Source organism: Staurois parvus, unplaced genomic scaffold (assembly GCF_062004578.1).
Source record: "Staurois parvus isolate SC_StPar_1 unplaced genomic scaffold, SC_StPar_1.0 ptg000151l, whole genome shotgun sequence".
Lineage (NCBI taxonomy): Eukaryota > Metazoa > Chordata > Amphibia > Anura > Ranidae > Staurois > Staurois parvus.
The window spans coordinates 23,856,487-23,870,893 of NW_028317947.1; the positions used below are offsets into that span (position 1 = coordinate 23,856,487).

At 43.1% G+C, this 14,407-nt stretch overlaps 1 protein-coding gene across 1 annotated transcript; it reads left to right on the plus strand.

The window, feature by feature from the left end:
* The first annotated feature begins 3,259 nt into the window (after positions 1–3,259).
* On the plus strand, positions 3,260–12,672 carry OCSTAMP (osteoclast stimulatory transmembrane protein). The gene is made up of 3 exons (XM_089674743.1): positions 3,260–3,306; positions 10,092–11,142; positions 12,112–12,672. Exons 1-3 carry the CDS (start codon positions 3,260–3,262, stop codon positions 12,484–12,486), a joined length of 1,473 nt encoding a protein of 490 aa, XP_089530869.1. The 3' UTR covers positions 12,487–12,672.
* The last annotated feature ends 1,735 nt before the right edge of the window (positions 12,673–14,407 follow it).

Here is a 14,407-nt window from a genome sequence, read left to right on the forward strand (position 1 = left end):
CGTGGTCCCGTGATAGGTTGTCACCTGTGCAATAAGTCCATCCGTGACATTTCCTGGCTACTAAATATTCCACGCTCAACTGTTAGTGGGATTATAACAAAGTGGAAGCAACTGGGAACAACAGCAACTCAGCCACCAAGTGGTAGGCCACGTAAAATGACAGAGCGGGGTCAGCGCATGCTGAAGTGCACAGAAGTCACCAACTGTCTGCAGAGTCAATAGCTAAAGACCTCCAAACTTCATGTGGCCTTCAGATTAGCACAACAACAGTGTGTAGAGAGCTTCATGGAATGGGTTTCCATGGCCGAGCAGCTGCATCCAAGCCTTACATCACCAAGTGCAATGCAAAGTGTCAGATGCCCTGGTGTAAAGCACGCCGCCACTGGACTCTAGAGCAGTGAAGACGTGTTCTCTGGAGTGACCAATCACGCTTCTCTGTCTGGCAATCCGATGGATGTGTCTGGGTTTGGCAGTTCCCAGGAGAACGGTACTTGCCTGACTGTATTGTGCCAAGTGTAAAGTTTGGTGGAGGAGGGATTATGGTGTGGGGTTGTTTTTCAGGGGTTGGGCTTGGCCCCCTAGTTCCAGTAAAGGGAACTCTTAAGGCATCAGCATACCAAGACATTTTGGACAATTTCATGCCCCCAGCTTTGTGGGAAGAGTTTGGGGATGGCCTCTTCCTGGGCCAACATGACTGCACACCAGTGCACAAAGCAAGGTCCATAAAGACATGGAGGAGCCAGTTTGGGGTGGAGGAACTTGACTGTCCTGCACAGAGTCCTGACCTCAACCACATAGAATACCTTTGGGATGAATTAGAGCGGAGACTGCAGGCCAGGCCTCCTCCCCCGACATCAGTGCCTGACCTCACAAATGTGCTTCTGGAAGAATGGTCCAACCTTCCCATAGACACCCTCCTAAACCTTGTGGACAGCCTTCCCAGAAGAGTTGAAGCTGTTATAGCTGCAGAGGGCGGGGCCAACTCAATACTGAACCCTACGGACTAAGACTGGGATGCCATTAAAGTTCATGTGCATCCCAATGCTTTTGGAAATATAGTGTATATTGCATGACAGCCCATTTCTTGCTCTCATATATTGATTACCCATTTATTGCTCATGATTGCCCATTTGTTGCACATATATCGTGATCATTGCCCATTTGTTGCCCACATATTGTCATAATTGCCCATTTGTTGTCCACCTATTGTGATCATTACATATTTTTCGTGCACATATTGTCCTCATTGCCCATTTGTTACCCACATTTTATCTTGACTGCTCATTTGTTGCTCACATATTGCCATGATTGCCCACGTGTTGCCCATGTATTCTAACCATTGCTCTTTTGTACTCCAAAGATTGTTATGTAGTGTTCTTTTTTTTGCCTCCCTATTGTCAAGTTGTTTGTTTAGAGCAGCCTTTTTCAATCAGGGTTCCCTCTGGGTTCTTCAGGGGTGCCTTGGCCAAATGCCAAAAGATTTTCCAAAAACAATTAAAAAAACCAAGTGGATCAAGCCTGCCTTTTTGCAAAAAGCCTGAAAAAACACCTGACAAAAGCTACAAAAACATGCAATTCTGCTCCAAAAATGCTCCAGAAAAAAGGCTTGAAAAAAACATGCAAAAACATGCAATTCTGCTCCAAAAAACGCTCACACAAAAAAAAAGCTTAACCGACAAAAAAAAAAACCCTCTTAAAAACATGACATGTAGGTGTGAATGTAGCCTAAAATAGAACGGAATCTGAAAAAAAAAATAGATACTTTTCAGGCAGAGCATTTTTGTCCCCATAGACGTCAATGGAAATGCGTAAAAAAAGCGACATGAGCTTTTTTCGAGAGTTTTTAAAGCGTTTTGATCTCCGCCCCTTTCTCAGCAGCACTTCACATCTTTCTTGTTGCAAAAAGCCTGAAAAAACGCCTGACAAAAGCTGCAAAAACATGCAATTCTGCTCCAAAAATGCTCAAAAAGAAAAAAAGCTTAACCGAAAAAAAAAAAAGAAACTTCTTGAAAACATGACATGTAGGTGTGATTGTAGCCTAAAAGAGAATGGAATTTGAAAAAAAAAAAAAAGCTATTTTTCAGGCAGAGCATTTTTGTCCCCATAGACTTCAGGGGAAATGCCTAAAAAACGTGACATGAGCTTTTTTTTTTTTTCAAGCGTTTTGTTGCATGTTTTTTTGCACAAACAGCAGATCTCCGCCCCTTTTTCAGCAGCACTCCACACCTTTTAATTGCAAAACTCCTGACGAAAGCTGCAAAAATATGCAAAAAAAAGCGCTGCAAAAACATGCAATTTTCCTCCAAAAATGCTCGAAAAAATTAAGATTGAAAAAAAAAAAAAAGCCTAAAAAACTCCTGATAAAAGCTGCAAAAATATGCAATTCTGCTCCAAAAATGCTCAAAAAAAATTAAGATTGAAAAAAAAAAGCCTGAAAAAACTCCTGATAAAAGCTGCAAAAACATGCAATTCTGCTTCAAAAATGCTCAAAAAAAATTAAGATTGAAAAAAAAAAAAAAGCCTGAAAAAACTGACGAAAGCAGCAAATACATGCAATTCTGCTCCAAAAATGCTCGAAAAGAAAAAAAAAACTTGAAAAACAAAAAAAAGTGCTGCAAAAACATGCAATTCTGCTCCAAAAATGCTCAGAAAAAAAAAAGAAGCTTAACCAAAAGAAAAAAAAAAGAAACTTCTTGAAAACATGACATGGAGGTGTGAATGTAGCCTAAAAAAGAACGGAATTTGAAAAAAAAAATAGCTATTTTTCAGGCAGAGCATTTTTGTCCCCATAGACTTCAGAGGAAATGCCTAAAAAACGTGACATGATCTTTTTTTTTTTTTCAAGCGTTTTGTTGCGTGTTTTTTGCACAAACAGCAGATCTCCGCCCCTTTTTCAGTAGCAGTTCATACCTTTTAATTGCAAGACTCCTGACAAAAGTTGGAAAAACATGTAATTCTGCTCCAAAAATGCTCAAAAAACCACCAAAAACAAGAAGCTTAAGAAAATCCCTCACAAATTCTTGAAAACGTGACATGTAGGTGTGAATGTAGCTGAAAACAGAACAGAATTTGGAAAACAAAACAAAAAAAAACCTGCTCTCTGCACTTAAAAAAACATTTCTAAACCATCAGCATGGGAAAATTGAGTTTCTCCGTGGGAGGTTCAGGAAAATCCCAAGTCAGCAGTGAAAGGGTGTCCTGTAACTTCCTATATAATGACAAGTCACACAGCTGCTGACACTGACACACAGTCCCCACAATGGCAGCACACATGACAACTGCAGTCAGGCTCCTCTCCAAATGCAGGTACGTCTCTTCACATCAGCTGTAGGATACTTAAAGGCCAACTCCACCCCAATCAATATTTCAGTTTACAGTGGGTGTGGCTGGTCTGGATCTCCTAAAGGCTTGGATGGTGGGATTTCTCCATACTTTTTCCCTCTGGTGGGTGTCATTCTCTCATGGCTGGATTGCCATGGATATTTTATAATCTATCAAGGAACTGTGATGTCATCATACCGCTTTGTATCTGTTGGGGTGATTGGATGGAACTGGAAACGGTGGAGGCTGATAGCTTGCCTCTGGAGGGCCAAGAGATATAAGTGGCTTGGCATGTGATTGAAATGGTCAGCAACCGCACAAAACTGAAAATGCAAACCTGGGTGGAGCTGACATTTAGGGCGTTTTTTTTTCTAAAAAAAAAAAAATGTACAAGGTTATTTGTCCTGCAAAACTGCATATACATTCTGGCACAATTGAATGTTCCCAAGCTGTTTTCTCTCCAGGTTGAATGTTCTTCGTTCCTAGGAATAATCTGGAAAATACTGCATTATTGCCACTAGATGGAGCTAACGATCATATTTCCTATGGTCATCGGCTCCCTCTAGTGGACATAAAGTGGTATTATTATTATTATTATACAGGATTTATATGGCGCCAACAGTTTGCTCAGCGCTTTACAATATAACAGGAGACAATACAGCAACAATACAGTTCAATACTAGAGGGATAGGAGGGCCTGATCCTGGGAGCTTACAATCTAAGAGTTCACTTGATTCATTCTATACTTCTGAAGGAAGGACCAGGGGCGGACTGACAACTCATGGGGCCCCCGGGTAATAGGGGATCATGGGGCCCCTGTGTCCTTGCCCAAACTAAAAAAAGCATATGAAAAAGGTACCAGGGGCATCTCATGAGGCCCCCTACTGACCCCGGGCCCTTGGGCGGTGCCCGAGTTTCCAAATGGTCAGTCCACCCCTAGGAAGGACATCTGACCTGCAGAGAAAATAGCTCACAGGATGAATAGCTCTGCAATTTTTTAATACACCCCTTTAGAGTTAGGCGGGTCATGAAGAAGCCCAGAGCAAGCAACCAGCAATCCTTTTGCAGTACTGCTGTAAAGTGCTCCATTCTTACTGGCTGTTATGAGCTATGCTATTTGTATTGTCAATGCTGCTCTTGTATTGCTGTAATAAAGGAGGCTTTTATCATTTACCTTAGTGTGCTTGGGGGGATAAATGATAACTTCTGATTGGTTGTTGTTGGTTCTTGCGGTTAACAATTGACTCTTGCATTTGGCTGTAAATGCTGGTAGGTAGGGCTCTTTGAAGAAATAGGTGGGCCCGGGGAAAACACCTCATGGCTGGACCCTTACCATTTTTTTTTTAAAGTGACCACCAGACCCCAACCACAGACCCAGATTCTGGGGGGGGGGGACGCACTTTATAAGTCCCACTGCCTGTGCCTGATCAGTGCAGCGGGATCCTTCCCCTCAAACATACATAGTGACGTACCTGCAGCAACAGGCAGCAAGACGTATGCACGCTATGCCCCTAGAATCGGCGTCTGCTGGGGGGTCTGGTGATGGCCCCCCAACTAGGTGGGCCCAGGACAACTGCCTCATTTTTATTATAGCAAGAGTTACCATGGTGGTGTGCTAATCTCTAGTATAATGGTGTCATCATAATATGGAAGCTCCTCTAGTGTATATATATATATATTTATGCATATGGGCCCTTCAATACGTTCCACGCTTTTATATATATAAATGGTGGTCTTCATGGTGACTGTGAGGAACTTCTAAGTGCTGCATAGTTAGTCTGGCTGCAAAAAGACAAATGTCCATCCAGTTCAACCATTAAAAAAAAAAACAATATTTTTGGACACTAAAATTTTGGTAACATTTTAGTTAACCTTTATTAGCTCCTTCATTCACCTTCAACACCATAGTATCATAGTTAGTCTGGCTGAAAAAAAGACAGACATCCATCCAGTTCAACCATTTCAAAAACCAAAAAGTTATAATCCCACACCCGCAGTTGATCCAGAGGAAGGCAAAAAACCCAGCAAAGTATGATGATGGTGATCCAGGTCTTCTCATCCAACATCAGTCCCTGACTTTACAAATGATGATGGTGATCCAGGTCTTCTCATCCAACATCAGTCCCTGACTTTACAAATGATGATGGTGAAGCAGGTCTTCTCATCCAACATCAGTACCTGACTTTACAAATGATGATGGTGATCCAGGTCTTCCCATCCAACATCAGTACCTGACTTTACAAATGATGATGGTGATCCAGGTCTTCTCATCCAACATCAGTCCCTGACTTTACAAATGATGATGGTGATCCAGGTCTTCTCATCCAACATCAGTACTAGACTTTCCAAATGCAGATGGTGAAGTAGGTCTTCTCATCCAACATTAGTACCTGACTTTAAAAATGCAGATGGTGAAGCAAGTTTTCTCATCCAACATCAGTCCCTGACTTTACAAATACAGATGGTGATCCAGGTCTTCTCATCCAACATCAGTCCCTGACTTTACAAATACAGATGGTGATCCAGGTCTTCTCGTCCAACATCAGTCCCTGACTTACAAATACAGATGGTGATCCAGGTCTTCTCATCCAACATCAGTACCTGACTTTACAAATACAGATGGTGATCCAGGTCTTCTCATCCAACATCAGTCCCTGACTTTACAAATGCAGATGGTGATCCAGGTCTTCTCATCCAACATCAGTACCTGACTTTACAAATGATGATGGTGATCCAGGTCTTCTCATCCAACATCAGTACTAGACTTTCCAAATGCAGATGGTGAAGTAGGTCTTCTCATCCAGCATTAGTACCTGACTTTAAAAATGCAGATGGTGAAGCAAGTTTTCTCGTCCAACATCAGTCCCTGACTTTACAAATACAGATGGTGATCCAGGTCTTCTCGTCCAACAACAGTCCCTGACTTTACAAATACAGATGGTGATCCAGGTCTTCTCATCCAACATCAGTACCTGACTTTACAAATACAGATGGTGATCCAGGTCTTCTCATCCAACATCAGTACCTGACTTTACAAATACAGATGGTGATCCAGGTCTTCTCATCCAACATCAGTCCCTGACTTTACAAATGCAGATGGTGATCCAGGTCTTCTCATCCAACATCAGTCCCTGACTTTACAAATGCAGATGGTGAAGCAGGTCTTCACATCCAACATCAGTCCCTGACTTTACAAATTACAGTATGATGGTAATCCAGGTCTTCTCATCCAACGTCAGTACTTGACTTTACAAATACAGATGGTAATCCAGGTCTTCTCATCCAACGTCAGTACTTGACTTTACAAATGATGAAAATCATTCAGGTCTTCTCATCTAACATCAGGACCTGACCTCATAGGTGGCAGCAAATTCCCACAGGCACAGCTCCAAAATCTCAAGAAAAGAATTCCCAGAAGAGTGGAGGCTGTTATTGTCACAAAGGGAGCAAATGGGGGATGATCTTAGAGCCGGATGTCCAATAAGCTCATACAGGTGTGGTGGTCACGTGTGCTCAAACCTTTGGCCATAAGGTGTACTTCACGCAATTCAATGCGCTGCATAATGACTCAAAACAAGCATGTGTACATTTAAATAGACCCTTAAAACACATTCACCGCTTAACTGATCTATCCCATTCTGAGCCAATGCATAAATGACAAATGAACAGAACGTCTTTGATAGTGCCATATAATCACCTTTTAATGACCCATTTATTTGGACTCATTCGATGTCACCTTTATTAAGCCCTCAAGCTATAGAAAAATCCTCCCTAATGCTGAATACCCTATTAACCAAGCTGTAGTACAAAACCGATAAAGCCTCTCCCTGGAGCATTTTCAAAACACTAATGTATTTCCGGCCAGCTCTTTGCCCATACACAAACAGACAAAGCATGCACACACATTAAGCTATTAGAAAAAAGAAAAACTGCTCTTAACTCATCAAAGAAGCTTAACAGCAAAAAAAAGCATGTTTCCAAGATATTAGGTGGAAGGAGACTTGAACTGTGGTTTACAAACCTTCTATCAAAAAAAAAAAAGGGGTTGTCCACTTAAAACTCTTTTGAATTTAACTCGTTGGATACTGGTGAGATGAACCATACCTCACTATGGCACTCCTGCTTACTTTTCAGTATTATAAAAAATAGATGAAGGCAAATAGACTGTGCATTTTGCAAAGTTGCATTCCCCAAAGCTTAGTAAATGAGCAGAATCTCTGTGGACTTCCATCATCCAGCAAAATGCAGTTATTTTTTATTTTCCTTGCACGTGATTGGGCTTTACCTCATTTATTAAGCTCTTGGGCAACTGCACTTTGCAAAGTGCGCAGTCTATATGCTTTTAGTACATCAACCCCAAAGAGTAGGACCCTTATACAATGGTTACAGCAAATGGGTAGAGCTGGGAAGTCAAGTGAAGACTGTACTACTGAGTTCTCTGAAATAAGGAGCTACAGAATGTCATTCAATTGAGGTACTACTTCCTTAAATGGAGTTATCAGTTTAAGGTGGAATAATGCTTTAAAAAAATCAATTATTATTATTATTATACAGGATTTATATAGAGCCAACAGTTTGCTCAGCGCTTTACAATATAAGGGAGACAGTACAATTACAATACATTTCAGTACAGAAGGAATAGGAGGGCCTAGCTTGTGGAGCTTGCAATCTAAAGAAAGGGGGAGGTGATACAAAGGTGATAGCTGCATGGGATGATCTGGTGGAGGTGATTCAAGAACAGTTCTTAGGTGGAGGTGATTCAAGAACAGTTCTTAGGTGGAGGTGGGGTAAGCTTCCTTGAATAAGTGAGTTTTCAAAGATCGCCTAAAGGCAGACAGGGTAGGGGGCTGACCGGTTGTACTGTGGTAGGGAGTTCCAGAGGATGGGAGAGGCTCTGGAGAAGTCCTGCAGGCGAACATGGGAGGAGGTGATGAGGGAGCTAGAGAAAGATGTCTTGGGAGGAGTGGAGCGAGCGATTTGGGCGGTATCTGTGGATGAGGTTGATGATGTAGCTAGGGCCAGTGTTGTGGATGGCTTTGTAAGCTGTGGTTAGTATTTAGAATTTTATACGTTGGGTTAGTGGAAGCCAATGAAGGGATTGGCAGAGAGGGGCAGAAGTCGCTGATTGGTTGGTAAGGTATAGGAGTCTAGCAGCAGCATTCAAAATAGACTGAAGGGGGGATAGCCTGTGTAACAGTAGACCAATGAGGAGGGAGTTACAGAAATCAAGGCGAGATAACACAAAGGCGTGGGTAAGTTGTTTTGTGGTGTCATTGGTCAGAAAGGAGCGGATTTTGGAAATGTTCGAAAGGTTGAGGCGGCAGGATTTAGCCAGTGAGTGGATGTGGGGCACAAAAGAGAGGTCAGAGTCTAGGATTACACCTAGCACCCTGGCATGAGGGGAAGGACCAATGGTAGTGCTGTTGATCTTAATGGTAAAGTCATGATTGGGCGATCGGGGAGGAGGAAATATTACAAGCTCGGTTTTGGAAAGACTGAGTTTAAGGTAGTGGTGTGACATCCATGCTGATATGTCACTTAGCAGATTTGTGATACGTGAGGAGACTGAGGGAGTGAGCTGAGGAGTGGAGAGATAGATCTGGAAGTTATCAGCATAGAGGTGGTATTGAAAGCCATGGGAGGTTATCAATTGGCTCAGGGAAGAGGTGTAGAGAGAGAAAAGGAGGGGCCCAAGGACAGAGCCTTGGGGTACCACAATGGAAAGAGGGAGAGGAGCAGAGGAGGAGGAGTTGTATGTGACACTGAAAGTGCACTGAGAAAGGTAAGAGGAGAACCAGGAGAGAGCAGAGTCATGGAGGCCAATGGAGTGGGTGGGTGAGGAGGAGTGGGTGCTCAACTGTGTCAAAGGCAGCAGAAAGGTCTAGGAGTATGAGTATGGAGTAATGGTCATTGGTTTTAGCAGTTAGTAGGTCATTAGTGAGTTTTAGCAGGGCAGTCTCAGTGGAATGCTGTGGGCGGAAGCCAGACTGTCGGGGATCAAGAAGGTTGTTGTCGGTGAAGTAGCAGTTCATACGGTTGTCAACAAGGCGCTCGAGTAGCTTGGAGGCAAATGGGAGCAGGGAGATGGGTCTTAAGTTAATCAAACAGGTGGGGTCCAGCGAGGGTTTTTTGAGTATGGGGGGGTAACCAGTGCATGTTTGAGCGGGGAGGGAAAGGTTCCCATGGAGAGTGAGAGATTGAAGATGTGGGTTAGAGAGCTTAGGATAGAGCAGGAAGGAGGCTGCAATAATCGTGAGGGGACAGGGTCCAGGGGACAGGTGGTGAAGTGAGCCTTGGAAAAGAGTTCGGTAACTCCCTTGGTGGTAACAGGCTCGAAGGAGGAGAGTGTTGAGTGTGGTGTTGGGCCCGGTATGTTGGTTAGAGGAGGAAGCTTGACACTGGAGATCTCATTGCGAATTGTTCTGGAAATGACTGGCAATCTCCTGTGCAGTAAGTAAGTTGGTGGGTGGAGTCAGTGGGGGATGGAATAAGGAATTAAGGGTAGAAAAGAGTTGACGAGAATTGAGTGAGAGGGTTTTGATGAGAGTGTTGTAGTAGGTTTGTTTAGCAGCATGGATGCTGGAGTTGTGTTTGAGAAGAGTGGATTTTGGAAAGATTTTGCTAAATTTTTTTGATACGTTTAGACAAAATCTGAACAAGATTATAAAGATGAACTCCTGGCAAACAGCTGAGTAGAAATACATATACTGTCTAGGAATTCATTTTAACTTACCATGGACTTGTAATATGTGTATCTTTATATCTTACAGATCAGGCTGGGCATATTTTCAGACTTCCATCTGTCCACGAGTCCATACCTTTGCATTGGAAGTTTCTGAGGCATATTCTATCCCTGTGCCAAGAGACTGGAGGCAAACCTTATTGCTGGTCCTAATGTGTTCCATTATGTCATCTTTATCTGGAATTTTTCTTTTCACCTGGCTGTTTCATTCCCTACTCTATGATTATTTCCCTGCCTTTGTGTTGTCCACCACATTGGCCCTTCTTCTCTGTGTAATCCTCATCCTTATTCACCCCATTCGTTGCATGTTGACCATCATGATCCCAACCCTCGGTACCAAACAAGGCTCTCGATTATTGCTGTCGACCTGTTTCATGGTCATAGCTCTGAACACCATTCCTAATATCTTGCAAAACCTCAAAACCATTTTTCACATATTCCGCTGCATTTCTCAGCATTCCACAGAGCAGCTGTTAAACACCACCGAAAGTTTCAGAGATCTTGCTCATGATGTGAACAACCTGGTTACAGACACCACCTGCACCATGGAGAAACTGAGTGGCAAGTTTGCTCCAGAGGTCAACATTGTGGCCCAAGTCAACGCCTCTGCAATATCTAATGTGATCTCTGAAGCGGGGAACAGGCTGAAGGTCAACTTTGAAAATGTAGAATCACTTTTCAAGCATGTCATGCTCATGGCCAATAGAGTTATGGCTGGGATTTTCATTGTCTACACGTTGGTTGGTGCGACTTGGTACTTACGTAGCTACCTGACCAACATCAAGTTTGACAACAAGTATATTACAAGTCAGCTGGAGCAGCTAGCCAAGAAGAACAAAGTATCAAATCTGGCCAATGTTTCCTCAATCAAACTGATCAAATCTACAGGTTTCAAGATGTCCAAGAAAGAGCTCGGGGCCAGCCTGTTCCGATGTCTGGTGATTTTGCTGTTTGTCCTACTGACAGTGTTGATCATAGCCGCGGACCATATAGTCTTCCAGTTTGCTGTAGCGGTTAGCCAATGGGTGGATAGTCTACCATCTCTACAAGTGACGTTTGATTTAAAATATCAAGCAGATGTAAGTATCAATAGAGTAATCCCATTATGACAGAAATATCTAATACAGTTTCTAGGCCCAGGGCCATGTGATCTCTATTAAAGGGGAGCATTAATGTTCAGAATGGCTCCTCTTTGGCGAAGATCATGTGACCAAAGCCCTAGGCATTTAATCATTTGTTCAGCACTGGAAAAGTTTTTTTTTCTGCCAACAAAATTGCGAGCATTGCTTTAGGTTAACATTTAATTATTAGTATAGGTTACCATAAGAGACCTTGCTGTATTTCTGACCCACTGCCTTTAATATTTTGAGTAACCAGGACCGACCATTTGGAAAGTCGGGCACTGCTCGAGGGCCGGGGTCAATAGGGGGCCCCATGAGATGCCCCTGGTACCTTTTTCATAGGCTTTTTTGAGTTTGGGCAAGGACACAGGGGCCCCATGATCCCCTATTGCCCGGGGGCTCCAAGAGTTGTCAGTCCGCCCCTGTGAGTCACCAACCCAGAACAAGCATGGTGGGAGAAGTGTCTGAGGTCCTTATTTCATGCTTGCTCCAGGATTATGAATCAAAGAATGACAGCCAAGCATTTTCAGTTAGGCAGGAGAACAATGGTAGCCATACTATACACAAAACTAAAGACAAGCCTCTAAGTTTCTCCATTAAAAGACAAACTTTGTAAATTACAATATCTGTTTGGTTTTCCTCACTTCCTGTGCGGTCACTAGGACAAGAGCCAGGCAGAATCTCTCCAATGGGGACACAGATATCAGCGAAACCTATGTCCTTGAGTAAATTCCAACTCGCTCCTGCCCAGTGACTACACACAAGAAGGAAAAAGAAAATCTCTTCAGCTGGGACACATACAGTAATAAGATCCTGACAAAGAGTCTAATCCTTCACCATGCAATACAAAGCTAAAATCAAACAGCGCTTTCTCAAAGAGTATATGTGTTTGCTATAAATGGTCATTATTACCTTTTCTGTTTGTAGGTGACCCTCTTACAACTATTCACACTAAAGCATGTCACCTATTCCCGAGAACATGAGTTGGATGTGACGTTTTATTCCCCACACTGTAACCGTCCAGCAAGTCCACCAGAGAACTCCACCACGGCAGCAATTGGCTTCATCTACTGTGTTTTGTTTGCTATGGTATTTTTGGAAGCCTACGCCCAACGCTTGTGCCGAAAGATCTCAGCCACATTTTACAGAAGGAGGGAGGAAGAAAGAGTTCTTTACTTGTTAGATCAGATCCAGAAAAAGCTCCAAGATGGCCAACAGAACCCAGAGGGTCAGCTCTCTAATGAGGCCAGTGCTGACTTAAGGGTTGTAGAATCACCAATCTCATTTATAACACTTCCTTAAGAGACACTACAGACTTTTCTGCCATATTTATTTATTTGATCAGAATAATTTGAATTATTTTATCAGTGAATGTTAATTTATGTGTATGAGTATATATCAGTTTTATATATATATAAAAAGAGATCATTACAAGCTCTGCTTCCAACTTAGTAGCACTGCTCAGGGACTGTACTTGACTGCTTCTCTCTCACAGTCCACCAGTTAGGTCTAACTACTTGACTACAAGGAACAGACCCTCCAAAGATGTGACTATTTTAGAAGTCATTATTGTGGGATGCCAATCAAATTATGGAACACAAAGTAAGTAAAAAAGGAAAAGTCATAGACCACATAGGGCAAGGCAACCGGTTTACTTTAACGGTGGCCCCACCAGCTGTGTAGTAAAGAGAGGAATCCTTTTGTAAATCCATGTCATTACTTGGAGCCTATACAGAGCTAGGGATTCTCCGCACATCCCTGCATGACAGCGCAATTGCTGACTGTCTTGGTAACCAATCACTAAGCTCCAGTGCTGTAACAAGTGATGGAGGTAGGGCAGTGGCATGTTCCCCATACCCAAAAGTAATAAGTATTTTTCCTCACTTCCAGTGGCTAAATGGAGCAGCAGGGGGTGTGAAAGAGATAATTTGTGAAGATGTGGGAAAACCATTCAAACCCAACTCTGGACTCTGCCCCCCCCCCGCAAATGATCTTCTATCTTCTGGCCAGTATTGAGTTTCTCTCCCGATATTCTCTGTAGGTGGGCAGTCATGGAGAGAATGGCAGAAATCATTATGTCAGCATGGCTTTCTGCACAAGTACATACTGTAAGTGCAGGGCACCTCAGGGGCGGATCCTTAACACCCTGCACTTACAATTTGTCCTTGGTCATCTGGGTTAAAGTAGAAGGAAAGGCTATAAAATAACCCACCCTTCAAGTGTTGCCTCCTCACTGCTCTTATATATGATACACACAGTTTCTAATAATTCTCAGAATAAATCCCTTTTTGTAATCCTTTGCACAATGTCATGAGTCTGCAAAGCTCTGGCAAGTGTTACAGCAAGAAATACTTTCTACCAGCACATAGGGAAGTTGGATCATGGCTCTATTGCACAAAGCAGAGGCCCAGCTCTTTATTGGTCGGACGAGCTCACTGAACACTGCTCCAATAAAGGGAGTTGTTGATTAGAGCAGTGTTTAGGGGACATGTCAGACCAGGGGTGGACTGACAACTCATGGGGCCCCCCGGGCAATAGGGGATCATGGGGCCCCTGTGTCTTTGCCAAAACTCAAAAAAAGCCTATGAAAAAGGTACCAGGGGCATCTCATGGGAGCCCCCTACTGACCCCGGGCCCTCGGGCAGTGCCCGAGTTTCCAAATGGTCAGTCCGCCCCATGTCAGACTGATGAAAGGCCGGGTTGCTGCTTTGTGTGGCAGACACTCCTATGCGCTGGCATCACAGGATATTTTTACCTTTGCTGCAACATTTATCAGTATAAAGAAGTAACAAAGCCCTAGCCCCATATTTATTACTGGCTGCATTACACTTGATTGTAAAGAAATAAATAATGAGGAATAACTGGGTTTTAAAAGAATAAGCCTGGAGTTGGGCTTTAGAGTTTACCTGTTGCTTTGCTCTGCATAGGCTATGACTTTCACATCTTTACCATAGGTTGACTCAGGCCACCCAACTCCAGCTATAAGCAAAATATCACTTTTGTGTAGATTTAATGGGGGAAAAAAGCTACACAGTGTCTTATGTATCAATTTTACCAAACCCAAAGTTACCCTTTATAAATGAGGGAAGATCGGGTCTAGCCAACACCTGGCCACAGGGGCGGACTGACCATTTAGCCCAGGGTCAGTAGGGGGCCCCATGAGATGCCCCTGGTACCTTTCATAGGGCTTTTTTGGGTGTGGTTTGAGTGTAGGCGAGGACAC